General features: G+C 40.7%; 1 protein-coding gene across 1 annotated transcript; it reads right to left on the bottom strand.

Annotated features, from left to right (window-relative positions):
• Positions 1-833: 833 nt before the first annotated feature.
• On the bottom strand, positions 834-26,822 carry LOC116229466 (UDP-N-acetylglucosamine transferase subunit ALG13). Its single transcript, XM_090150577.1, has 24 exons — positions 26,229-26,822; positions 25,960-26,043; positions 24,873-24,923; positions 24,075-24,121; positions 23,051-23,123; positions 21,174-21,255; positions 20,623-20,803; positions 19,655-19,730; positions 18,811-18,919; positions 17,545-17,609; positions 16,561-16,661; positions 15,675-15,802; positions 14,702-14,939; positions 14,428-14,541; positions 14,052-14,208; positions 12,116-12,251; positions 11,742-11,777; positions 11,558-11,613; positions 10,882-10,968; positions 10,354-10,522; positions 9,136-9,261; positions 4,571-4,611; positions 3,620-3,800; positions 834-2,519 (listed from the first exon to the last, which is right to left on the bottom strand). Exons 1-24 carry the CDS (start codon positions 26,820-26,822, stop codon positions 2,245-2,247), a joined length of 3,207 nt encoding a protein of 1,068 aa, XP_090006703.1. The 3' UTR covers positions 834-2,244.
• Between the last annotated feature and the right edge of the window lie 682 nt (positions 26,823-27,504).

Below are 27,504 nucleotides of genomic sequence, written 5' to 3'. Positions count from 1 at the left end.
GGTATTTCTTTTTAAATATACATCAATTGAGGTGATTAACAAGGTCACTAATGCCATGGCTAACGAAAATCCAGCTGCTAGAAGGATAAGTGAGAAGAGAGAAAAGCTTGACTCCCTACCATAATTGTTGGTCTGTATTTCTAAGAGGAAAGAAGAAGTTGATTACTGGAGACAAATAAATACTGAAAGATAAAACATAACTTCCAGCTATGATAACCATTTGCACTGAAAAAAAGCAAGGCTGTCTCACTGACAGTGTAAGGAAAGAGGCATTATTCACAGCTGAAATGGAGAGATTTACTCCAGTGCTAACAGCAACTGTTTGATATGACAGATGATGGCACTCAAGACTGAAGTGGAAACATTTGATGACTCCATGATGGAGACTGCACTTCTGAGATCTGTTCAATCTTCAGGTGCATAAAGTCAGTCACATGGTTTGCAGATTCCCTTTAGAAGTTACCTAGTGAATTATTTTTTGGAGGAAACTTGTGGCATTGCTCCCTGTTCTCATAAAGGCCTGTGTAGGTTAAGAGCACTCTTTCAAAAAGGCAGAAGTGCTGAAGCTGAAATCCTAATGGTCTCCAGCCCCTTTGTGGAATCTTTTCAAACACTACAGCAGGTCAAAATAATATCAGCTAATCAGGGATCATTTCCATCACACCTTGATTTTCTCTTTGGCCCCTCCAACTCAAAGAGTCACATTAAACCCCCAAATTAAATGTACAGTAATTAGAGATCTGAAGAAATAAGCAAGAAGCCAAGCATACAACCTCCGAGCCAAAAGCAGTAAATAACCATTTTTATTAACAGAGGGGCAAAAAATCTTTATGAGTCTTTATAGGCTAGAATAAAACTGTAAGGAGTGACTTTTTCCTGCTGTTTTTGGTCCCACCCATGTTTACTTAACAGGTATAGTGATGGAAATATACTCCTTCCCTCTGTTTAGCACAGTCACTCCTCTTTTCATCCCCTCTCAGCTGTATAAATTCACAGAACAGTAGCAGGGGCACGCACAATTACTTTCAACTTCACCAAATAACAACTGTGCCACTTTCTGAAGCTACTGACAGCACCTCCTTATCTGTACCATATGTCCCCCACACAGGCTGTGTTTCAATTATGACAACTCAAGTTCGCTACAAAATCTGGCAGCCGTGAGTTTCAGAAGGCAGCTCCAAGACCCAAATACTGAATTCATGTGAAAAATCAAGCCTTGGAAAACAAGATTACTTTGCTCTTTTTCCTGGGACCCCTGTACCAAGCTCTCCTAACCTGCACTTGTGCTCCTGCTCGTTACCCCTAGACAGGACTATGCCACCACCCTGTCCTTGGCTGTGAGCAGGCTCCAGCTGCCAGCCACCACACAATAATTCTGCACATGCAGTGCAAGGTTCTATGGAGGACAGAAACAGAGCTTGCTGCTGCAGTCTCATGCTGAAAAAGCCCATGCTTTCCCACTGGAGGTAGGAGCAGCCTTACCCCAAACATGACAGTATTTCTTCAGTGCTGTCTACTGGGTGACTTACTGTCATGAACATAAAGTGCTGGTAATGAACAACCACGCATTTCCATGGGTTAGATGCTTTTATTTTGTGCTATCAGTGCAAATTAGACACCAGAACTACCACCACTCGTGCAACAGCTTTCACAAAACGTATCTTACAAATACACGATATATAGTAGAACAGGTTGAAGTATCTTACACTTTTAAGAGACATGAAGTCAACACAGAACAAAATCACATATTACAAAATATGTGATCACCAACAGCAAAAAAAGTTTTGTTTTGTGAAATCTGAGAACACCAACTTATTTCAAACAATTCTGTCCTCCAACAAACTCCACACCCAATTTTTTGCTGTGGTTGCAATGGCAGCTGTGCTTGTACAAGAGCCATGTGTTTAAGTGTTATAGTGTACTCACACAGGTACATAATGCAATTTTCCCTTAGTGACAGTATGTTTTTACACATTTTTTTTATGTAGTCGAATACACAGTGTTCCCCTGCGCTATAGTTTACATATATGCCTCTCCTATGCTGCCTTAGATGAACTACCAAAACTTCATCCTGTCAAGCTGATTATCATTAGCATAAACCTGGAAAGAAACATGGAATCGAACACAATTTAATCAGTCACCCCAGCCCACTAAGACAAACAAAGACTTACAAAACAATGTAAGTTGATGAAAAAAGACATGAGAAAAACTAAGTACAAGAAGTGAGCTTACACCCTCCCAGACTTACATTCCTTGATGCACATAATGCGTTGCAGGGTTAGGTGAGGCAACATAGCTGACTTGGTGCAGCTGTCCAGAACTTACAGCATTAGGAACTCGTGGAGAATTTCCATATGGTGGATTTAATGAATGCCACGAGCCAATACAGTGATAGGCAGGTACCAGAGAGATGCAAGAGTCAAACCCTGGAGCAGATGGCTGGTTGTAGGGGTCTGACACCACCGGGTAATACACCGTGCCATGGGACAGGGCTGGAGGCTCTGCATTTTGGAAGTTACCTTAAAAAGAAAAGAATACACATATTTACTACCATCTTTCACTCTTATTTATGACTTTCATCAGCATAAATGCAACATTATTTGGTGTCCAAAAGTGAAAAATGCCCTTAGGTGACAATGACTTTAGGCCCATATATATTTTTCCAAATGGAAGAATCAAAGGCATCGTGGGTCCCAAGTTAGTCTTGAAGACAGCTTACCCAGCTTCTCACTGAAACCCATTCAAGAATTACATAACATTATTCTGCAGTGGTAATAATTTTTTCATGAGAGACTCGGGTAAAGGCTAATATGCTCTTTGCCTATTTAATCTTTGACCAGAGGGTGCTAATCTATGCAACAGAACTATGCCTGATGAACAGGCTGAAGCATTATCAGCATTAAGCCTGCACGCATCTAAGCAACAGCACTGCTACAAGATTCCTTCCCAACACTGATCATTTGCCACATTCCTCAGATTTTGTCAAGGCAGGCATCTGACCTTTCTGACATCTTTTTCTTCATTTAATACAATCCTCTTACTGCCAAGTCTATCTGCAAGCTGGCTGCACAGCGATGTGAAGCTAAGTCTTGCCGTAGCTTTCCACACAGTAGAAGGAGCTAGCAGTAAGGAGCACTCAGAAGGTAACTGCTCAGCACAGAGCCTAAAGCTAAGGTTTGCAGTGCCTTCGTTTAAAAATCACTTGTGAAAGTAGCAATGCTCAGGGCTTGCCAAAACTCAGTTGTCTTCTTTACTTTAAAAACAGGCATTATTTTGATACCATAATTATTAGCTTATCAGTAAGCAAGAAGATATACCTTCAACATCATTTCAGAGTAAGTTCCCCCAAGTTGAAATTAGTTCACTGAGTACAAATCTAGAAAGGACTACTACTTACTTTTCATGGTTTTAAAAAGCCCTTGGCATGAGTGGCTACAAAAGTGTCTCTAGCATTACTTGAAGGAACTTATGATAACTCATTTAATGTCTGCACGATGTCCTCCCATGCTTCCTATATATAAAGATGCAAGAAAGCAACTCCTGTGGGGCAACCATACTCTGAAAGCCATTACCTCACTATTCATAGTTTCTGTATGCAGTCCTATAGTCAAATACTAACCATTTGTAGCAGCATCCAGGGGAACCTGGTGGACCTCAGCTCGCCCAGCATCATAGAGCTGAGGTACTGACTGATCCAGGACATGAGCTGGCTCAGCATATGCTGGATAAGCCTCCACAGATGATGCTGGTGGTACTGGCTGTACGTAGACCATGGAATGCCAGTAACTCTGGTGATAGTACTTTGAGGAAAAAAACAAGAAAACAAGGTCAGGCATACAAACACAGTCTCCATCCCTCCTCCAAATCACCAGTAGTTTCATATCAAAGAGTAGTAATACATGCATTTTTCCCTCCTGTTACTGTAGAATAATGTTATATACAAAGGAGAAAAAAAAGAATACAGACTGTCAGAAAATTTGCTGTAATAGCAACTACCAACTCAGTTCTATCCTGTTTTATTTCTTAAGAGGGAGTTCTGATTCTCTGTAATCAACTTCGTTGTATTCAAGATTTTTCCATTTCCTTAGTTGAAGAATCTGGCATACTGCTTTTACTTGTCAGTGTTCCAGAGTTACCCATGACTGCTGGTGCACAGATGACTGTTACAGACAGTGCTCTTTAGCAGAGCAATGGTTCCCAGGACAGAGAAATGGTGCTAACTGGTCTGAGCCATGCACATCCCAGAGGACTCAAACCATTCATCTCTGACCAGCCTTTGGTATCTCACCTAAGACGACAAATTTTCCTAGTACTTCAGGTTTCCCCTTTACCTTCACTGAGAGAATATTTATTCCTCATCCTCCACAAAAATCAGGGTAAACTACCAGACATACTAATGTGCTCTACAATTTGAGTTAGAATACCTCCAAGCATGCTTGTACGTAATAATCGTCAGCTACGCAGTGTGCACATTTAGCACACCTGGAAGTCTTAAATACATCAGTACACCTGTCAAGAAAAGTAGCAGTTTTTACAGGCAATTTGCTGTACTCACTTTAAAAGCACTTACTTGCAATCCCAGATTAAAATAATACTGCAAGACCTTTGTATCTGAAATTAAAGGATATGGCATTAGAGAGCAGATGAGCACAAACTGAGGAGCACAAAGAATTCTGCGTACATCGAGAACATTCTAAGTCAGTTCAGTAAGTAACTATTCTAGCATTATTTTTTCTTTAATGCTTTGAGAGTAAAAAAAAGTATATCCTGAGTTTAACTGGTTGCTATAAATACCGCATCTTTAAGCTAATCCAGTTAGATGTTTGTATAATATACTGGATAACTTGCTCCCAGCAATCCCAGCAGCTTCGAGGAACTTTAAAAAGAGTTGCCAAGCATAACATGGTTTTCAAAGTCTTAACAGTCCCAAGAATGAAGCTGTTTAAAACCTTCCAGGTTTGCCAGTGAAAGCAGAGGAGAAGGAAGCATGTTTTAAACTCATGATGCAGCTCCAGAACTGTGCATAAGAAACTCATTTTCCAGTCTTAAATAAAGACTTGTTTTAAAGGCTCAGGAAGGACAGTCACCTATTCCACAGCAACAGGTTAGATCTCGTTTAGTACTGAGAGGACCTGAATAAATCAAAGCAACAAAGCAGGGAGACGACTTGAGATAAGCAGGCTGGGAAAGATTTCAACTTTGGGTTATATGGAAACTATGGAAGTGTTGCTGATTTCTTACCACCTCTGTTCTTCCCTCAACTAGAGCCTCCACATGGCTTTCCTGCTTGCTATTCAGCTACTGCACACACACGCTTTCATAGCCCTGCTCTTCTATAGTACTGAGTATTGTTGTCTGCTGCAAACAGGAATAGAATGGGAAATGCAAATCCCTATTTTGAAATGACTGAGGACTAGTTCCTCTTTTGCCAATTCTCAACTCTTTCACTGTTCAGCATATTGGACACATCAGGGCACAATCTACTTAAATGCAAGGAAGGATGTGTGCATTTTCCAAAAACAGCTAACAGCTTATGCCTGAAAGTTCTGGTTATTTGGCTCTGACATTGACCAGTTAAATATTAAGAATAACTGGAAGGCTCACATAAATATCAGTTTCTTAGTACTTAGCTGAAACTGCACCTACCTTGGAAAGATGATTTTTTAAAATCTGATTTTGTTTTTCAATTGATTATGCAAATATATGCAAAACAAGCCTTAAGAACTGAATGAAACAGCTGCTTCATAGCAGTGATAACAGTACAAAGGAGGAGCTGGGAGTCTGAAGTGACAAACTAATACCGGAAATGCTGATGTCTGGAGAGTTCTGGAACAGAAACCAGTACAGTAGCAGACCAGTTTTTGTTTATATTTCTCTTTCAGATGTCTAGAAGTCAGTCTTCAGTATAACAAAACTACCGTGTGAAAATACAGCTAAGCCAGAAGAAGTTAACCACTGTGGCATGAAAATATGAAGATCACATCAACTACTGATAAAATTTAATCTTATGGTACATGAGGACAAAGTTTGCTTTTCAGTTGAGTAGCTCAGATCAATCCTGAATGCTGCCACGGGAAAGGAGCAGTTTCCAGTACACTGTAACAGCAAGCAGCCTACACTGCTGCTTCAAACACAAGATACCTAAGGTCACTGTGTCAATAGAAGCCATTTCACAAGCCCCAAACGTCATTAAAAATATTCCAGCAACTCTGAGAATTGAAATACAGATGTATCAATGAATACTAAGGCACTGTCTTCCTCACTAGTCTATGACCTCAGCCTGTTAAAGTCAGATTTCAAACCATGCCAGGCCAAATACCAGTCATGCAGGTTTTTTTTTTTTTTTTTTTAAATAAACTGCACAGAACTCTAAGTCAAGTATGAGCAAATACTTTACCATGCCCTCCTCCAGAACTGCTGGATTTCTCAACCTAAAGATTATGCAGTAACACTGCAGTGACACTCAGCGTCTTCTCGTAGAAAAGGAAAAATGCTACAAGCAATTTCTTATTAGCTACTAACCATAAAATCCTGGGGAGAAAAAAAAAGAAATTGGAGCCTATCCCCAGAAGGACATGGCCAGTATTATGATGAGCGAGCTGAAGAGCTGCAGGCAAGGGTCTGAAGAGGTTATTAATCCACATCCACTCCAGATTCTTGTCAGCACACTTAACACCCAATTCTCCCAAGTGCTGAAAGCCTCAGTAAAGGGCATTTAACTGAAGCAGAAGACAATTAGCTCTGATGTGTATATAAAATAATCTCCAGTGGTACTACTGCAGTAGGGAAGTAGGAAGTCAAATACTCAAGATTAAAAAACAGCAATTGAGAATACCAGCAAAGGAGTTATTGCAAAACACATCAGCAGTGCCTCTAAGAAAAGACCTTGAGCAGTCATGCCATAAAGTTTTTGCATTCTGCTTACTTCCAGATCAACTGCTGGCAAAATAAACATGTTACGTGGTAAATGCAACTGAAAAAATCTTCAACGTTCTGGCCCAAAGCTGCCTTACAATCCACCAGATGCAGCTACCTGAACTGTAGATAATAAAGAGGTACTGTTGATATCTAACATTGGCCCTCTAGGATTAGGACTTCCATGCGACTTCCACACAGGGACAACGAAACTACTTCGAGTGGCAGTATGCTGAATCGAGCATGAAAACAATTTGCAAGTATTTGATGCTCCACCTTCAAATAGATTTCAGAATAAAAGTCAGAAGCTTTCTATTCTGAAGCAGTAAAACTCAGAACTACCATACATCTGAAATACAGCCAAGAGCATGCTGTTTTTGTTTTGTTTTTCCAGGGTGATGGCGGTGAAGAAATCGAGTCAGATAGCTAGAGTGAAACTGTAGCGCTCAAAATGGTGGAAAAAGGAATGCTTGGTTTTTACAGACCCTACAGCTATGCAGGCAGTTCTTTTCCTTGTGCAACCCTGAATGAAAGGCTACTTCTCCGTATTAGCAGAAGAGAAAGAGAGATTCAGGTATTTCAGCTAAAGGTAAGCCTTTGATAAAAGTCACAGCAGCCTCTGTCTCTCTAGATGGCTACAGACACACAGACATTCAAATCCTGTCTATGGGAGGAATACATAAAAAACAAGTATTTCAGCCAATGCGCAGAGATAGACCCAGTGCAAGAACAACAAACACAAGCTGACAGTTTTGCACTGCTGCTCTCAAGTACAGGCTACAGCTCATCTTTAGCTTGGCCTCAGTACTGCCAAAAACAGCCTCTCTGTGTGCTACCTGTCAAAGGAGGCAGCGAGAGCTGGAACTGTTGTACTCGCTGCAGCTGCAACACATGTAAGCCATGACTGAACACCAGCACTTATCCAGAGCATCTGTGCTCCAGCCTGAGCATGACATGATGACCAAATGAATCTTCCTATCACAACAAACAGGCTGAGTAACCAAATCTGGTTTAACAATTCTTCTAAATTTTAATCCTTAGGGCAGTTTGAGGCAGTGCACCATCAGAAGGCTGAGCATGGGGACACGCGCAGGGAAGAAAGGATTTTCTACAGCTGCCCAAAACTACACGTAGCCATGAAATTCTTTATCAGCTGAGACAGTGCATCACAATAGTTTTATCTGCCTTTTGAGATGTGTGCAGTGATGTGATAGTGGCACACTTGGGCCTCAGAGCATTCCTACCTAGAGCAAAGCAAGATACATAGCATAATAATAAGCAGTACTGTCATTCTTACAGCTGAGGCACTTAACTCACAGTCAAGGACAGCAGATGGCTTCATTTTTAGGTTATTAAACAGAATTCTGCAAACTCCAGACCCAATTTGTGTCCTGAAAGCCACAATGACAGAACAAGGGACTATATTTATAAACTCCAAATCAACTGGTAAACTGCTCTACTGTTTACCAAACCATGCTGCCTGATGCAACTTTGCATGGCATGCAGGTATTAAGCAGAAAGTGCCAGCTGATTAAAGACCACCACTTCAGAAATGAAACTCAAGTTCAGCTGACAAAGTTGAAAACTAATTTTGAGCTGCCATGGCATTGACCAACCACATTGGTCCTTCCATTCTTGTTGCTTGGGAGCAAAAATCTACCTTAAAAGATGCAGTTATAACCAATGACAGTATACAGAAAGGCTGTGCATTCACAGAACAGAAACCTTTATGCTCATATTTATGACACTACAGAATAGTATCTAAGAGTTATACTTTTATATATATATATATATATATATATATATGAGTATATAGTGTATGTCCTATATACTATATAGGACAACACACAATACCTGCTGAACTGTGCAATACCAGAACTTTGTATGCTTTTTTTAAAAAAAAGTTATCAGAAAAATTATTATTCCATGCAGTGCTGATAAGATACAGACCATGCACTCTTCTCTCCACTGATACCTGAATCTTTAGGATATGGTCTAAAGCTGCAGTAAATCGTGTTTGAGCCTGATATGAACTTAGTATTCAGAACTAGGAATTTTTACCATAAGCATCCAAAATATTCAAAATATTTTTTATCTGCCTGTGAGCTGCAGGGAGCCATTTCTTGTCACTACAGGTATTCTGTTCAGTTTCATAAAGAACTCATGTCAAAAGTGTGCTGAAGTGCAGCAATAATAGAAAGAACAAAACATCTTTATTACCTCTTGGCAGATCACTGCCACTGGGATCACAAGAGTAAGGTGGAGGAAAGGCACCAGCTTCTCCCATCTCATTAGCTGGAGGAAGAGGAGCGGAATAAATTGGGAATGGCAGTGAAGAAACTGGTACTGTTAGAAGGAAACAAAAGTCAAGTCAAGTTTACAACGGCTTCTTATTCGAGCAAGGAAAATGGTAAGTTACACAGTCAGGCCTGGACTTCCTTTCTTTCAGCTCAGTGACTTTAACTTCAATTCTCTTTAATAATTTAATTGCTTCCCTCCCACTTTAAAAGAAGCCCAGAAGAAATTTTAAAACCAGACAGAAAGGTTCCAATTTCAGTTGCCTTAGCTGTTTGTCTGTTCTCAAGCTTCGTATTTCAGTTAAGAACAAACGTCTCTTTTTCAATCAGTTCTTCATACTAGAAGTAGGTCAGGCTTTTCTTACATAATTATCTGTCCTAGAACAGGGAACAGAATACTCTAAGCCATCAAAAGCATCACAGTAAACCCACAAAAATAAGGCAGTGTTCAAGTATCAGGCAGAAGTTTGTAGACAAATTTCTGTAGAATATTTATTAGGTTGCTCACACCTCTAGAACACTAGCAGGTTCCTCATAAAGCTGTCATCAAATAGACAACTTACAGAGAACTGAGCTGACTGAACTCTCAAGTGAGAAAAAAACCAATCAAATAGAAATGTGGAAGGATGGTTTCTTTTTTTCCCTCATGCTAAACAAAGAGTTACAAAAACCAAGAAAAATCCTCTTTGTAGAAAGGGAAGTCTTTTTCTTAAGACAGACAATTAACAAAAATGAACTGGATTCAGTGCTTGAGCTTGTGACTCTTCTGGAAGGTATAGTAAAACCTTGAGATTTGCCCCAGTAGCCCAACATAATGGAAATTAACTATACAAAACAGGGAGAAGCAACCATGAACTTGTCATTAAAAAGGAACCTGCTAGAGAAACACCTGGCACTGAAGGATAAAGACAAGTGGGGTGAGGGAAACAACCCCAGGGCAGAGACTTCCAACTCCCATGCAAATTCAGAGGCAAGCATCCCCTTCAAAGCATGGAAACATGAAAGTCATCAGTAGCTGTGTAACCTTATTGCCACGTAATTTTCCACATTTGTTTTGGATACGTGGTAACAAAATGGGAGGGAAGAAGGCAACTGAAAGCTTAGACCATCCAAGACCAAAGCCTTAGCATGCACACTCTACCTGGCCTCCCTACAGAAGTGGGAGAGACTAGAACTGGTTGAATTGCTGCTTGTGGGGGAACAGCTGTTGTGACACTGGCTTGTGTGGAGGCAGAATTTGAGGAGAAGACTGTAGGTGGAGCAGCATTAACACCTGTGGAGGTAGCAATTACTGCAGAGTTCACCATCACCTGCAAAAGAGTTGGAGTATTCAATACCCTACCTCTACAACTGGCTTTGATAAGAGCGATGGAAACATCACAGATTTAAGAAATTTTCTCTTCACAAAAATGCATTTTGAAAGCTCAAGCTGTAAAGACAGCTAGTTATCCAAGTTCTCTAAAAATTGGCTTGAAAAATACCAACCTAAAAATAACAGTAAGTTGCAGGAACCTGCAAATGCATCCTTCCACCGTTCCATTATGCTTTATTTATAGAGGATTATATTCTTTGTAACAAAACCATGTAAGAGAGAAAGAATAAAATCCTGAAGAAACCAAACAGCGGTCATCTCTCCAAAGAGCTACCACAATAACATACTACACACTACCTTCTGGGGATAGCTGTAGGAAGCCACTCCATCTTGAGGTGACACGGACACTGACCCGTCTTCCTGAAGAGATTCCAAAGTAATGTTCTATTTTAGAAGCAGAGAAGTAACAAAACTGCAAACGCTGGATTTCTAAGAACGTTCCAATTATGAACTACACTAAGCTCCTTTCATAACTCATGAAAGAGCAGTTTCATCCTGATGTGCACAGGACTGGCTTTCACACCCATTGTAGTTCAGCAGGTGAGTGGAGAACTTGAAGGTAGCCACTGACTAGTTTCAGATAAGAAAATTCAATGCCAGTTCTATCAAAGGTGAGATATTTTCCATCACACATTGGTGGAATAAGACTAACTAGTATATGACTTGACGAGCAGCATGGCAAAAGCAAGTGCTGTCTGGAGCAGAAAAGGAAGAAAAGTAAACAGTGCTCAGACAGTTCACAGAGGGGAAAGACAGAAAGTACCATTTAGATGTACTTATAGACAAAAAAACCTCACCATTTAAGAAGAAAAGGAGATGAGGGAAGAGATACAGAAGTAAAACTATCAATCCTTTGTGACAAAACCAGTTTCTGACCTACTATGTTAAGCCTGGTTCCAAAGACAGGTTCCACAAAGAACATTACACATACCTGAAGGATTAGGAATCTGAACAGGCAGGGACAAACACTTACCAAATTTGCTGTAGGTTCTGCTGAACTAAATACTGCTGTCGTTTCACAGTCTGGATCTGAAAGACATAGGCAAAGTTAATTAAAAAAATACAGCATTATATCTAATTGCTCAGAAACTTTTAAAAAAGTTGTAACGAGCACATTCACCAAATGTAGTATCAGTAAAGACTAACATTTTATTTACCTGGAGGTGCGTACAGATATTCTTCATGAAACTTCCCTAGAAGGGAGAGAACAGAAAGATTTGATTCCAGAAAAATAGAAGTTAAAGCCAAAGTTACTAAAATTGTATTTCACTGCATTAACTAACTGAACTGCTTTCAATATCGTCTTGTTTTGTACAGAAAAATAGCACGATCCAAGATCTTCCTCTTCCCCATTTTGCTATTCCAGCAGTATCAAGACTGCTATTGCCAGATCTACACCACAGAGCAGCTTGCCTTGCTACAAACCCATGTTATCAAAATAGTGATGTTCTAGCAAGCTTTAATGGAACAGTGACTTTTTTTTTTTTTTTTTTTTTAAATCAGACACAGATAACTAACTCTAAGAACTCACCATTTTCACTTGTTTCTTCTACATCCTCCTCTGATGGACTCAAGGGCTGCTTGTTGGCTGGAACTGAGTTGGGGCCTCTTCTAGCTACCCAAAAACCTGCTGGACTGTGGACAATTGCAGTAGGGCTACCCTGGCCCTAAAAACAAAATAATAAGTGTGCATTTATAAACAGTATACGACTTTTCATGTTTAACACACAGCCAAATAGAAACAGGCTGAAAAACCAAGCTTGCTGTAACCAAAGCTTACTAGAATTCAGTCCCTCCATCCATCTCTTTACAACCTGCATGCAGTAGAACAGTTAGACACATTTCTCTTTTACCTTTCATTCCGCCTAGCATCTTTCACAAAATTTATTTTGAAGACTTACAGTTGTCCTATATGACAAAGTCAAGATGTTCTCAATTAGAATTTAGCCAGCTCTGACCTAGGTTCAGCCAAAGCTGAAAAAGAGGGAGCAGACCCCCACCAGCCACCAGGACTCTCTACCTCCAGCATATACTCCTGTATTCCTCACCTTGAGGAACTCCCACCACATCAACAATCAATGAGTTCATCCAAAAATATCACATGGCTGGCATAGCTCCTGCTGTCTGCACTAGCTAGATCCACATGGACATGCTTGACATATTCAGAGAGCAGCGCTCATCGCATTCCCCATGACTCCTGTAAAGCCTTGTACATAGTCTGTCTTTGTATAAAGCCAGCCCTTAACTGGACAATTACAATCTAGAGTCCTCTAAAGGAGAAACACAGGATTATGAAAAGCATAAGAAAATGATTCACTCTTTTGTAATGACTATGACATTCAATTCTCTCCTCAGAAGATAGGACAGCTATGAGATTGAAAAAGAGGCTTGTAAGATCACTAAGGGTGAAGTACAGGTACTGAGTCAGAAGACTCTCCCACCAGGCCTCTAGCAGGATGGCAGATTTTTCTGCAAAAAACACTTATCCCCAGGGCATGTTAAATTCCTTCAGTGAAGGAGACAGAAGATGCAGGGAAAAGAGACTTTGGCATTGACACTAACAAAGTAGCCGAACGAACATGAAAAACTACTTACTGGATGATGCAGGTGTACAGCTTAGCAATGGGAAGGAAAAAAAACAAGCTAGAAATCTATCCTGATTTAAAGGGAGGGGGAATGGGGAAGAAAAAGGAGTATTACAAGATAATGCCCCTATTTCTTGACAGCCTTGGAAGAAATAAGAGTAAAGATCACACATTTAATACAGGCAGATGAATAAACAAAGGCTGCTGAAAGAACACTGAGCAGGTTCATCCTCTCATTTATTTAAAAGCAAGTGTAACTTGTACTAAGCTTAGATAAAAATTGAAAGAAGATTGATTTCACTGTTTAAAAATGTATTAGATTGAAGATGAAAGTAGCACACTATGAAGTTTTAAAAGAAGCTAGATTTGGATTTTTCTCCCATTTCTGTAGCAGAAAAAATGGTTTCAGGAATGTCAGCCCAAAACATCTCAACTATGAATTCCTAGGAATAATCTAGGCTATCACTGTACAGCTTCTGAAACTAGTTACTCAAACCACAAATTAAGAGTACAGCAAAACAACTGACGTATTAACTCCCACAATACTTATAATCAGACAGACACTGATAGTAAGACGGAATTTTTTCTCCCCCAAATCTCATTTTCAAATTGCCATGGGAAGTAAAAATATGGCCCTACTTTTATTAAAACATGCGAAAGAGAAAACATGCTGCTGGACAGAAAGAGGGAAAAGAGAAAGAAAGGGAAAGCTTTGAAAAATAGATGCTTGAAGCAGAGCTCTCAGGATCTCCTCCAATTTCAGGCTTCCCTTCTCCTTCTGCTAAAGCTCATTCCAAGAAAAAATAATATTTAATTTATTATAATGCATAATTTTTTAAAAAGCTTTGAGAAGCTTCAACATACTCATCATTTATAACTTACTGCTAAGGCAGGAAAAGAAGTTTCATCCCCCTCTTCAATTTCATAGAAAGTTATTGTTTCTTCTGACCCTTGAGGCTCTTCTCCGTTCTCCGGTACAAACCCATACTGACATTCCTTATTCACACACTGCATCTGACGGCGGCTACGGCTGTATGAACTTTCAAAAAAAAAGAGAAAGCTTAAGAATCACTGCTATCTGGATTTTCACCTTAGTTTTGTTGCTCGATTTTAACTCTCTTTTCTTTGGAAAGGCACAATAATCCCAGTGTTCAATATCGTGCCATTAACAGTTAACTCAGCCCTCTACATCCCTCTCCCACCATCCTCCCCAGCTCTTTTAGTACAACGTTCTGTAAAGAGGTTTGTATTCACTTACCGTGACCTGCGGGAGAAACTGTCATAGCTCTGATAGCATCTTTTTCCTGGACTGGGGTAGAATGCTATTTGAGGGCCAACCATGTTGTGCCTGTTTATAAATCGGGCAGATCCCCTAAGTTTAAAGGGTAAAAGGTGCAATTACCAGGAAGTGCCTCTCAGATGGAACTCTTCTATAGTTTTATCAATTAAATAGCACAAGCTCTCTCCTAACTAATCCACAGCAAGAACAAAGAACAAGCAGTAACCTCAGATAGGTTTTCAAGGCTTCATACCTTGGCATTCCAAATCCACGGTTATGCCTCTGGGGAGGATGCTGAGGATGACAGGGTCCATAAGGTGCCATGTTTCCACCACCCTGTGAGCAGTGAACTGGAGGAGAGCGCCCTGAGGGAACACCATGCTGTAGCCGGGGTGGGAGAACTGGCTGACCCCTACTATAAGCCATTGTCATAAAGACTTCCTTTCCACGAACTTTCTTAAGCAATCTCTTCCGTGTTTTCACATCCATTTCTGCAGTTTCAGTTAAGGACAGAAAACAGAAGTTCATATTTTAAGCAGCTTACTCTAGAGCTATGTTTCCTTTCTATCATTTGAGAAGAGTCATTATTTGAATATATCAAAGAGAATCAACAGTGTATTCCAGGGCAGGAAAGAAGTATCCAAAACACACAAACTTCATATCCTCATTTTGAAGAATCTAACACGTATTCTGCTTGCAGTTCAGAATGCAAGCACCTCACTCGCATGACCACATTCCCAGTTTCAACTGGGATCAGTTACTGATCAGGTACTGATCAAACCAGTATTTGCAGTATTAAAGCACCTTCATAAAAGCTACATTTATTCAATCAGAAAACCATTCTCTGAACAAAACAAATACAGTTCCTGTTTACTTCAATAGCAAAACTCTAGTCCTTCCATACATCTCTTCTAAGGCCAAATCTGATATACTTTTTGGTTCACAGATCTAATCTTCATAAATAGTTTTCAAATGTCAAAACTCTTAAAATTCTGAGCAACATGAACCTTACTACGTATTTTCAGGGATTTGCCATTTTATGTATGGAAACTCAATCTTCTGTCTGAAGCATCACTTTACATGAAGTCCTTGTCACAACTAGATTTTATATCACAGGCCAAGTTAAGTTACTTTCAACATGCAAAGACTGGTATTGCTAAAGTTTGTCTTTCTCTATCCTACCTCTCCCTAAAGGGGAGGAACACCTCTGGAAAACTTGTACAAACCTATTCCCGAGAAGTATCCACCTGCTACTTTCTGATAGCTTCCTCCTTTTCGGCTGGGAACCACATTCCAAGCAAGGACAGGTGCCACTTGTGTCACTGGTTTTAGGTTTGCCAAAGGAACAGTATGCCTACATGAAAAACATTCATGTTAGCAGCACTGCAAGAATACACTATGTGCAGGAACACAGCAACATATGCTGAAGCAACACTACAAAAAACAAAATAGTCAATGATTTTGCCTTTTTCCTATAGGGAGCTCTGGAGGAACAAAAAAAAAAATCTTGTTCTCTGAAGCACGTATTACTGTTACTTGTATATTTTGTACATTTGAAAAGGTAAGGTAGAATTCAGTCCTGATACTACTGACTGCACAGGTCAAGTCCTTTTTCCCTACATTGGTATGCCTTCAGAAGTCTATCTGGAAGCAATTAAAGAGACAGAATTTCTGCAAAATGTAGATAAGCCTAATTGCAGATTTGGAGAAGGGCAAATGCTTTGAACAGCAAGGTGGTGAATGTGATGAGACTCAGAAACAGCCATTTTTCTGGGATTACAACATAAAAGCTTCAGAGAAACTGGTAGTAGAGAATAATTTGCTATCCAGGAGTTATGCCCAACTGCAAAGATTCTCGAGAACAACAAGACTTCACATAAAGCATCATAATCATTTTTGTTATTATAAACAAGAGAATTTTTCCTATAACATCTTAGTTGAAGGGTGATAACCAATAAGGAAGCAAATCTCCCTCTAGTAGCCATATTTTATTTCAAAGCCTCATTTCTCTTTTCTTCTCAAAGTATCTTAACAACCCTATCTTAACCATCTGCGACTGCACAGACTCCACTAAGAAAAGTTCAGACATGAAACTGTCACCAGATTGCTTACTTTTCTGCCAGCTCCTCAATGAAAACAGTCACCGTGTTGCCATCCTGCCCAACTTCCTGGATATGAGCATTGTAATACTTACCTCCAGGATCCAGACGCACCTGGAGAGAGAACAAGGGAAGCACTGAAAAAACTAAACAGTATCAGGGGACCAAATACTGTCTATAAATCAGCAAAGTTCCTAGCTCCTAGCTGATTTTATGTTATGAGCTGGGCCCAGAAATATCAAATACTAACAGATCAGGCAAGATAGACAGCACTGTACTGTGTTAAGAAAGGAAGGAAAAGAAAGTCTTGCAAGCGATGTGTAAACTCCTGTAAAACAGGCTTAAGAAGATGGATTCCTACCTTCTAACTTACTTTCATACACCGTGTCAAACAGATAAGTAGCAAGGAAGACCACTATGTAAGAACTCGAGCAGAACATAAAATAAAGCAGGAAAGCTCTAGTGAGCTAGAAGAGTCACTGAATGAGTTATCAGCACCACCTCAAAGTGATTTTAAGAAGTACACCTTCACTACATACAACATGAGAACAAAAGGGAAGTTGACTTTGATTTCAGCATTTCCCAGCCACTCACTCTCTCTTCCCTCTCAGTTACTTAAAAGAAACCTGTTACATTACTGCTGAGAAGCAGAAGACTGGACAGACTTGCTGGTGACTTCCACTGAAAATCTGATAGATAATTACCTCAGTTTTGCACATACTTTGCACTTTGAGCTCCCAGTGCAGAACCTCAACAATCACATTGTTTATATCACTGGTTCTCAGTGAATTTCCAAGTAGCTTTTCATTCATGCCCAATATTTAAAGAAAGATCTTTAGAAAGAAATTTAATTAAAAACTTAATTAAAATTAATAGTTACAAGGAAGAAAATGAGAAAAGCCCTGGAAGATTCTATGAAGTCATTTCATGGCTTACCATATTCCACTTTAAGTAGCTTTAGTGATTTACCATAACTCAATCTCTTTTGAGTACTAACCTGACACTTGTCTCCTAAATAGTACTGTCTCCCCGCAAACACCATGTAGTCAGTTTTTTGAAGCTCTAAAAACAAACGAATAAATAAATAAAAAGGAAAAAAGCCTAAAAACATACTGTTCTTTCTTCAAGTACCCTATAAATACTTCACGATGGCACCCAACTACTAATTAAAGGCCAACTGTGTTAACATTCCCTACGCATATATAAGCATTCCTCACAGTAAAAATGAAGTAACTCTAGTTGTTCTTAGACCATAACTACCTAAGTCAGAGGAGATTAACAGTATCTAGCTGATGAAGCAGTAGACCTACTTACTGCAATGCTTGTGCCCTTCATGATGACACTGTGTTAATTCAGCATTTAATACCAATCTTAAGTATGAAGGACTTGTCTTGCCAGAGTACTGGTAACACTTGGCAAAAAGGAAACATTACCCAGGAAAAAACAATATTCCTGTATCCTCCCTTGTTTTCAGACTTCAATCTTTTTTTTTCCCCCTCCATTCCCTGCCCAGGTTCTCTGTATATCAGTACTCAACACAGGCAATTAGTTATTGTACTCCATTCCAAGAATTTAATGACAATCACTGTTGCTTATGCAGCTGTAAAAATGTTGGAGTTCTTCAGTATGCAAAGCACTCCAGGTCAAATATCAATGATACAACTTCAAAATTCATCTTCCTTGGTAACTCGTTCACACACTAGCCACAGTGTATTGCCATAAAACAGCATCTATTGAATCCACATGGAATCTGTCTAGGATGCTCAAACCCGGGAGAGCTGGGAAGCAAGAGAAAACTTATTTCACGTGACATATCTCACTGCTAAAGCTGAGACTTTCATTACGACAGAACACAATCTAAAACAGTGCTTTAAGAGTCCTCAGCCATACCATTAAAAATAAATAACTGTAGGCTCAAATTTGGATGATTCCCAACACAATTGAATAGTAATGCAGAATTCTGCTCAGTACTCTTAGAGTCCTGGTATTTCCTACACTATAGTCATTAAACATCAGGCACCGGATTTTTAGCAACCTTACAGCCATACAACATCAAGAACAGTACCTGGTATTTTGAAAAGAAACCAAGAAATAGCTCTGGTAAAAGGACGTATTACCTACAAATATCAAGTGGATTAACCAGTATCCTTCACACCTCAGCTGTGCTGAAAGAAGGTGTCAATAGCATCAGATCCATACATTTAATACTGAGCTCACTGCAGAAATAAGGTTTGGATTTGAGGATTTTTTGGTTTAAAGATACCTTTTCTGCTGTCCAGCCAGACATCAAATTCCACATTTCGATAAATCTCTGGGTCCAGAGCCTTTAGCACTTTGTAGGGGAAAGGCATTTTTGAGGAATTTTCTGGAGTCTAGAAATAGAGTTGAAATGGACTATCGTTAGAAGCACATTTAAAATGTTCAGCACAATCTCTATTCTACCAACAGCTATGGACCATTTTAAGACGCACACAAATTCCCCAAACTTTCACTTCTACTATACAGAATAAAGACCAAGAATATGAACATGAATTTAGGAATTGAGGATTGTTCAGCTCAGAAGCTGAGCTGACAGACTACAGAAAGATCAAAAACAGACTTAAGAGTAACACTCTGCATTCCTTCAATTCTTTTGGAGGGAAGAGAAACTAGTTAGACCAATGAAGCCACGACTTCCAAAATTGGTGGGAATTCCAGTTGTTAAATCTGGAAACAGGCCTCTAAAGAGTTTTTAAAAACCTGTTTTAAAGATATTTACACTGTGCTCAAAATGAAAGCGGACTGATTTAAACCACTTTTCAGATAAGCAAACAGCAGACCAGGAAGTGTCTGCTGAGCTCAATTTCTGGAGCAAGAAAAACCAACAAGCCAAACATCAGCTATAAAAGAACAAGAGAACCTCAGAAAGGAGTGAGGTTTATCCAGTTCAAGAAAAACTGGCAAAGATCAAAGGACAGGCAGACAGAAAGAAAAGAGGAAAAAAAAAAAAAGCAAACTGCTTTCAAAAAGCTATTTTTAAGAAGTAGAAACATTACCCTAACGTGGGTAACACCCTGCAACAACAAACACCCAACCACACACAAGAAATTTTTCCCTAATTGCCAAACCTTTGCTTCTTCAGTGCCTTGTCTGAACTTATCTTCCACTGGATTGTCAGTATCATTGCCTTCCCAGTCATCACCTCTAAACAATTTAAAATAAGATTACAAAAGATGCAATGCATAATTTCTAAGAAGGGTTAAAATAACTAACTTTTCACAAAACCTGAAAAAAAGCACCATAGTGCCATCAAGTGGCAGATTTTGCCTGAAACAAAGGCTGTAAGGGAGCACAGGGCAAGTCTTTTCCTAGCTTTAAGAACATGACCTTTACCATCCCCAAACCTACCCCTAACAATAGCTACTATTTGCATTTGAAAAGGATGAAGATGACCCCGCTGAATACATCTGAACTCTCGCACTGCTGAGTATTACACCACTCTGCTCCAGGCACTACAAAACCAACGTCACCTGAAAGCTTTTACTAACAGATGCACTATGCCTCAAGCCTTTATGGTGACCGATTAAAGAACATCAAGGTTTTCAGTAGGTGTGCTCACTTTTTCCCCTCACTCCAAGTGATCCAATGGACTTCAATGATGCCCTCATTTAATTGTCTATACGGGGTACAATTCAATTAAAGAAAAAATACAAATAGTTTATTTTCTCAATAAACTATTGCCTGTACAAAGCTAAAGAGGATGAGGCAGCTAGCAAGTTTCTCATCAAGAGTACTCTGATGACAAAGGGAACCATTTTATTTAGACTCATTTTACAAAGTTGCATGCAAATATAACAGCCAGTAGCAGAGGGCGTCCAATTCCATGACAATGCCAAGTTCTAAAGAAAGTACGCCGTCTCTTCTACAACACACTTCAGCTCTGAGTCTGTGCCATGAAACACTAGGTTAGTACCATGTGCACATTCAAAGGAATTTGGAAAAATCAGCCTACTAACCCACTGCCCTTAGCAAGGTTTTAAACTTTATTTATTTCAACACTTCCCTGCTACCATACACCCCCTGCATCAAATACTACCTCTTTCCTGATGGATTTCTGGGTACTTTTTCATGAAGACAATCGAAGTTTGTATCCTCGCTTTCTACACAGCCACTGTTTTTGTTCTTCTTGGAACCACTTCGAAACATTTCAACTGCAGTCCTTAATTCTTCCTCATCCATGAGGAACACATCTTTGTACAGGATTTCATATAACACAGCTGGACAAACCAAGACAAAGCTCAAAACAAGTTAATATCAGAAGTACAACAGCTCCAATTTTCAAGGTAAGCATATCTTTAGGTAATATCTACTGTTACAAGATACTACATATATTAAATTCAATTAAGGAGACGATCATAAAATAATTCAGGTGAAAAGAGACATATGGAGGGCATTTGGTTCATTACCCTACTTAACAGATAAGTATACTGAGAGTATGTGTACATTAATACAGAAAAGAGTGAGCTGCCAGCTCTCACTCTCCCCATCTCTGGAAACCAGAATAAGCAAAGCCTACAAACATACAAAAAACACACACAGTTCTCTTTCATAATAAAACAAAACACAACAGAATAATTGCAAGTTTACCCTGGCAAATAGCAGCATTTGCTTGAAATTGTTTTGTATACACAGAGTCATAATGGCCATTGCCAGAACAGCACAGTAGTATCTGGGAAAATAAAGAAGAAAAACTTTAAGGATGGAGTGACATAAAACCCAACACCAAGTTCTATTTCATTCTATAGGCAATGTGAACTTAAGAAAACAGTAAATCTTCCAAAGATAAATATGAAAGAGCTGTACGATCAGTTTAAAACTGGAGCTTATGAATTTATTTACAAACTTTACATCTACTATATAAACAAAAACCGTTATTTTATATATCACAATGCATTAAAAAATAGTGTTTGTTTCCAGTTCAACTCTGAAACCATCAGCTGCTCAAGAGGTAAAATTACCATTTATAATTATCATAAATTAAGTTATCATTTAAAACTACCATTAAAACACAAGCTATCAAATGCAGAATCTATGAAGTGCACTGTGCAAGTGTCAAAAACACACTTCCACACTTCCCCATCAGATGGACCAGAAGAGCACTTGCTGCTCTAGCCCTCAGTAAGTATGAATAAGTTTTGCTCAACTAATCAGCATTACACTGCAGAACTTTGAGAAGTTGCATGCTTTCTGCAACATATGCACTGATACACAAAAAAGATGCATGCTATCACCTCCCATCTCAGCACAAGACCATGAATAGGTAACTGCAACTGGCAAAAGCCCTTGTGCAGCTGTTGTTAGCACTGTGCCAGCAAGGATGCCTCCAGCCACTCAGTAGGAGTTGAGATGCCAGGGCTCTTAATTCCACGTGCCTTCTGTTCTAGCAACACAGTCTCTCATCTCATGGTGAAATATGCAACACCAGAAAGAACTGTAGTGAAGTCTAATAGCAGACAATTCTTAATGAAAGCTCTGGTGGTAAAATCTTTGAGGACAAATGCTCATTTAGACCATGCTGCCTAATTTTCAAAGTTAGTGGATTTTGGAATTAGGTTAAGCTACGCAGAGGAAAAAAAATCATTTAGGTGCAAGTGAAGCCCATATAAAGATAGTAATATTAGCCAAGAACAGAAGAGCTAAAGTTGCACAGATTTCAGAACAGGCTCAACATTTGAGCAAACATAATAGCCCGTCCAGAAATCTACACTGCAGCAACTGCCCTGGCAGCACACTTGAGCTATTCACATAATTGCATGGGCATATCAATATAACTCCAGAAGAAAACCAAGAGGTGTCAGATGGGATGTAATACAGAGCATTTCTTGTATAAGTTCCTTTTTTTTTTTTTTTTAAAGCTGTTTCATTAGCTCCTTCTTAATGGGACTTGATCTATATGTTAGCTAAATGAGTCAACTTGTTAGATTAATCCATTTCTGTCAATATCCCCTCTTCAGAGGGCAAACCTCCACCACATTTCAGATGAGAGGCACCAGGATTGGGGAGAATACCTTCTCACATATGCTCTATTTAGTGTATATCTCATTCTGCTCTTCAGAAACTCAACCTGGGTATCTCACTGTATCTAGTCAGTTCAGCCCACTTTCCATTAGGAAGTGTTTTCACTCAGCAAAAATTCAGAGAAATGAAATAGCATTCTGGAACCCTCTTACCTCTTCTCATTAAAATTAGACTCGTTTCCAACAATGAGCAGTTGTTAGAAAAAGATCAGCAGGGGAACAGCACACAATCCACCCTCAGTAGCAAAGCCACTACAATTGATTAACTCTTGTGTGAATACTGTGCTTCTACTGTGAGCAGAAGTCAGCTTTGGGAGTTTGTTCTTGAATGCACAAGCAAAGACTAAGTTAGAGCACAACTCCAGTGGGAAGTTTTCACAATGAAGTGGGACTAGAGGTATCTAGGAATCAGGGGTAGGGGTAAGAAATTGCCTCAGTTCTCCTCACCTTGTCTTCAAAGCCATTGTCTGTAGCATAAGTGGGTGGCCTTCCAGGGTACCGGTACAGAATAAAGTCTCGACTAGGTAAGCAGAGGAAAAACAAGCCTTGAAAGGGTGCACTTTTAGAAGTGTATTATGAAGAAAGCTGAAAGGAACAGTCTAGATATTCCACTGTTTTTTTGTTTTTGGTTTTGTTTGTTTTTACAGAGAAACACTCAAGCAGAATATTTTCCCTGAAAATGAGTGTTATCATAAAGCAATAGCTAGATGAGCAAGTGATACTCATCTTGTGGAAAAGAATCTAGAAAGGACAGCCACATCTAATCATAAGACTATTGCACCCATCATATTAGATCAAGTACTTATGCCCGATGGCAGAGTGCTCAACCAATAAAACAATTAAATTCAGATGATTCCATCGCACTTCAGAAGGATTACAACTTCAGTACAGGGAACTGTAAGTCTTGCAAAAGTTCCATTTCCAGTCTGCAAAGAAAGTGTTCTTCCTTTTAATCAGTGGAAATTCATTGTGCTTGTACAGGGACAGCAGCATTCTTTTTTAACAAGACCACCAGCACCTGTACAGGCTTATGCTGCCCTTGAAGAAAGCAGTAGGCTTTCCACATTGAGCAGCAAGCGTCCCACACAACTAGAGCTCTCAAGAACACTTACACTGAGTTTTAAGCGTGCTTGTAACCACCACAGCATTCCACTCCTACTTCTTTCACCCGCTCTCCATTCTTCAACCACTGGCAGGCAACACTTTACTGAGTTTAACAATAGCAAAAGAATAACAAATACTACTGGAAACTAAACTGCCCCTTAACCTACACTATTAGAACAGGAGCTGTGATGACATCCATTTACAAGTCAATTGAATTAACTTCTTTAGGGTTGTATTCTTACTATGTTTAACAAACGAGTGCTCCAGCAACAAACAAAAGGTTCTGGGGAAAAAGGCCAGAACTCAAAACAGTTAACAGTCCAAAACAAAACAAAACTTTAAAAAAAAAAAAGAGAGAGAGACTTACTTGTAGATCACTGATAAAGCACTTATTTCCAGTTGGCCAGCACTTTCCTATGTGGGATTAGGAGATTACAAGAGGTAACAGAGCCATCTTCAACACTACGAACTCTATACTAGCTCTCCATTGTATTAAAACAATAAAATTTAGTTTAGATAAGTTTATTCAGATAAATTTAGTTAGATAAAGCAAACAATGAACTGAGAGTTGAGACATCAGGATTTCCAGGAAAAAAAATATATTTCTCCAATGTGGAATGGCCAGGGCTCAAGATAGTGGCTAAAGATGGCTAAAGATAGTGCTAGTTCAGCAGCCACCCTGAAAGACATCACTCAAGAATGATGGGTTTTTAGTTTTTTCAGGTTTCTTTTCTTTATTTTTTAAATAAGCATTGTTTCAGAGACTGCAGTGTTCACCATACTTTCTAGTTTATGAGTATAAAGAAACAAGAATTGAACTGTACATTTCAAGCCTGAGGGTAAGGAAGAAAAAAGGAGCTGCAGAGTCCAATAAACACGTATGATATGGTATACAGCCCATATTTGCAGCTACAAATAAGGCCTACAAACAGGCCTCAGCTTTATTTTCCACACTGCACAGAGAACTTCTCTGCACCCAAATTCACCACTAAAACACACACATGAATGCTCATTACAAAAACATAATATTCCCTATGGAAATGAAAACCCAGGACTGAGGTCTGTCTAGTGAAAAACAAAAAACAAACAGTACTGAAAACATCATCCAATTACTTCCCTGTTCTGATCACCTCAGATTTTAATGTCTGTGCTAGATCGTTCTTACCTTTGGATCTCCCAGCCGTTCAAGGTATTTCTCAAATGATCCCTCCACATACTTTCAAGAAAAACAAAGAAGAAAATAAGAACTTAACCAAGTTGAACAAAGAAACACTTTTAAACCTAACCACTGTCAAACAAACATCATCATTGGCTCTTGAACAGGACATCCACTGCTGGCCTCCCAGGTCCTATCACTTCGGACTCTTGTCTGCCTGGGGAATTACTTCAGCTGTTCCCTATCTCAGGGCACGGGGACGATTCGGGTGTATCAGGGTGGAGATACCAAGAGGTCCTCAGAAGCTTAAGAACATGAGTCTGAAAGATACTCAGCGATTCATTTTCCTCCTAGATTATAGCACTTAAAATAACTGCAGGGAAAGAAAAAAAAAAACCCATAGCCCTACAACTGCACAAAACATATCTCAGCTGTTCTGTTTTTGTTTCTCAGCACCTGAATTGCCGCATCGTTAATTAAAATGTCTCAGCCTCAGCTGCAGGCAAGTGCTTCCCTAGCCGAAGGGTGATGCAAGTAAGCAAGGTCAAAATGTAAAGCACGTTAGAGAAGTTGCTGTAAGAATTCAGAGAATCATAAAAACAAAGCTATTCTGCAGAGGACCAAAAAACTGCCCACAACTTGTGTTTCCAAGGGAAACCTGTAACCCTGTACCAGCCCAGAACACCGGGCTGCAAGCTACCTGCTGCTGACACCTGTGGGTTCTCTGTAGGTAACTCCTAGCAAACAGCAGAAGCATCTCAACGCTGTTAGGATCATAACAGCTCTACGGGTTTCTCACATCATCAGTTCTACACTGCTTGCGCCACAGATGACGTCCTACTCGAGTAACTGGTGCCCTCCGGTCACCTAGCGAGCAGTTCAGGCATTAACAGCCTCGTGGTTTCAGGAGCTCCAGCAGCACGAGGTGACACGAACACGTCCCAGCCGCACCGGGCTGAGGGCAGCACCCACCGCTGCTCCCCGTCTCACAGCACGCGTACACAGAGACACGGAGGTGCTCACGGCCAACTGCCCCGCTATTTCCAACGTACCCATACAGAAGCGCACAAAAAAACCCCAACAAACCAGTACTTACGGATTCAAAGTTACGCTGGTTTTGCCTCATAAACGAGACGCAAGCTTTCCTCACCTCCATGTGATGAATTTGGCACAAAAACAGCTGAAAAACAACGTTACGTGAGGACGAAGGAGAAAGCAGCGGAGCTCACTTAACGCTGTCGCTCCCCTCGCCGCTCCCGAGGCCGGCAGCGCCAGGCGCCGCACCTACGGACGGGGCGGCCCCACACGCGCTCCCGCCCGGGGCGCATCCCCCCCCAGCCGACCCCGGCCCGCCGAGGGCCCCACCTGCTCCGAGATGGCTCTGAAGAGGCAGGAGGCGTCCTTGGCCGTCAGCTTGCGGTACAGGCCGAGGCTGCCCAGGTACTCGTCCATGGTCACCTCGCTGAGCGACTTCTGCCCGAAGTACTTCTTCCAGCCCTTCTGCATCGTGCCGGGAGGGCGGCGGGGCCGAGGCTCCTCGCATAGCACTGGGGGCGGCGGCGGCGGCCGCCAATGAGGGTCGACGTTCGGCGCGCCCAGGTGCGGCCGCTCCCGCTGTCGGGCCCGCCTCGAGCGCGGGGATCTCGTGCCCGGCTCCGTGCGGGGGCCGCCGCTGCCGCCCGCCCCCTGCTGGGGTTGCGCGGCGGACCGCGTTAGGGAAACGCCTGTACCTGCTCGTAACTGCGAGTGCGAGCTGCGCTCGGGCACGGGAAGCGCCGGTTCGGGAGTTTGTTTTGCTTGTCTTAAGCAAAGCAAGAAAACCACCAAACAAGGTGCTGCTAGGATGGGCCACCAGCACCGCGTACACGCGCCGTTCTCTCGCACTACAGACCAAGTAGCCCGCACGGACGTTGTGAAGTTTAAACCCTCTTTGCTTTTAGAAGTGTTACCTAGATACATCGATGGCAGCAAAACAGTTGAATTTCCTTACTTTAAGTAGAGAGCTCCAGTCAGCATCGAGCAACCAAGGCGTTTCCCTCACCGCAGCCAAACAGGTAACGATGCGATAACGCGCCCTTTCAGCCCCATTCTCCTCCCATCGCCACGATTTACTCAGAAAGCAGCAGTTAATTACCCACGCCCAGGCCTCTCAGCTCAGCTCGTTCCCCTTACATCTCTCACTTCTTAAGTTCTCTTTCCACTCCCAGTGTAACCACGTGAAACAAGAGCTGAAGGCATCCGCAGAACCCAGCAGGGACACCAAGGAGGGCACTTCCATTAGCACTCGGCAATTAGAGCCGAGACACCGCTACGTGCAGGCTCTCTCAGTTAAGAAACAATTTAGCTTGTCCTCCGTAGGGGCATTACCGAGCCCTAGGTTTTGGCGAGGCACATAACTGCTGACCCACGGAGACACCCGGTCTCCTGACTGAGCAAGCCCGTACACTGGCACGCAAGAGACTGACTTCGAGAAGTTACTCGGTCTGTTTGCCAGTCTCATCTTTGTTCAGGAAGTGAACAGAAAGGAGAAAAAAGTTGTATTTTTCAGTACATATTCCAAAATATCACTAAGGCATATGTATAAAATCGAGAATAGGTTGTATTTATGAATTAGTTTTGTATGCTTTTTTTAGTGAGTTGT

The sequence above is a fragment of the Phasianus colchicus genome, chromosome 14 (genome assembly GCF_987193195.1).
Source record: "Phasianus colchicus chromosome 14, bPhaCol1.hap1.1, whole genome shotgun sequence".
Lineage (NCBI taxonomy): Eukaryota > Metazoa > Chordata > Aves > Galliformes > Phasianidae > Phasianus > Phasianus colchicus.
This window is presented reverse-complemented; position numbering and strand designations above follow the sequence as displayed.

Coding starts and splice junctions, on each gene's coding strand:
- LOC116229466 (XM_090150577.1), bottom strand. CDS start 26,822: ATGTATCTAGGTAACACTTCTAAAAGCAAAGAGGGTTTAAACTTCACA. Junction 4,612..9,135: donor TGGCAGTGATCTGCCAAGAG/GTAATAAAGATG, acceptor CTTTAATTTCAG/ATACAAAGGTCTTGCAGTAT. Junction 3,801..4,570: donor ATTTTAATCTGGGATTGCAA/GTAAGTGCTTTT, acceptor TTTTCCTCAAAG/TACTATCACCAGAGTTACTG.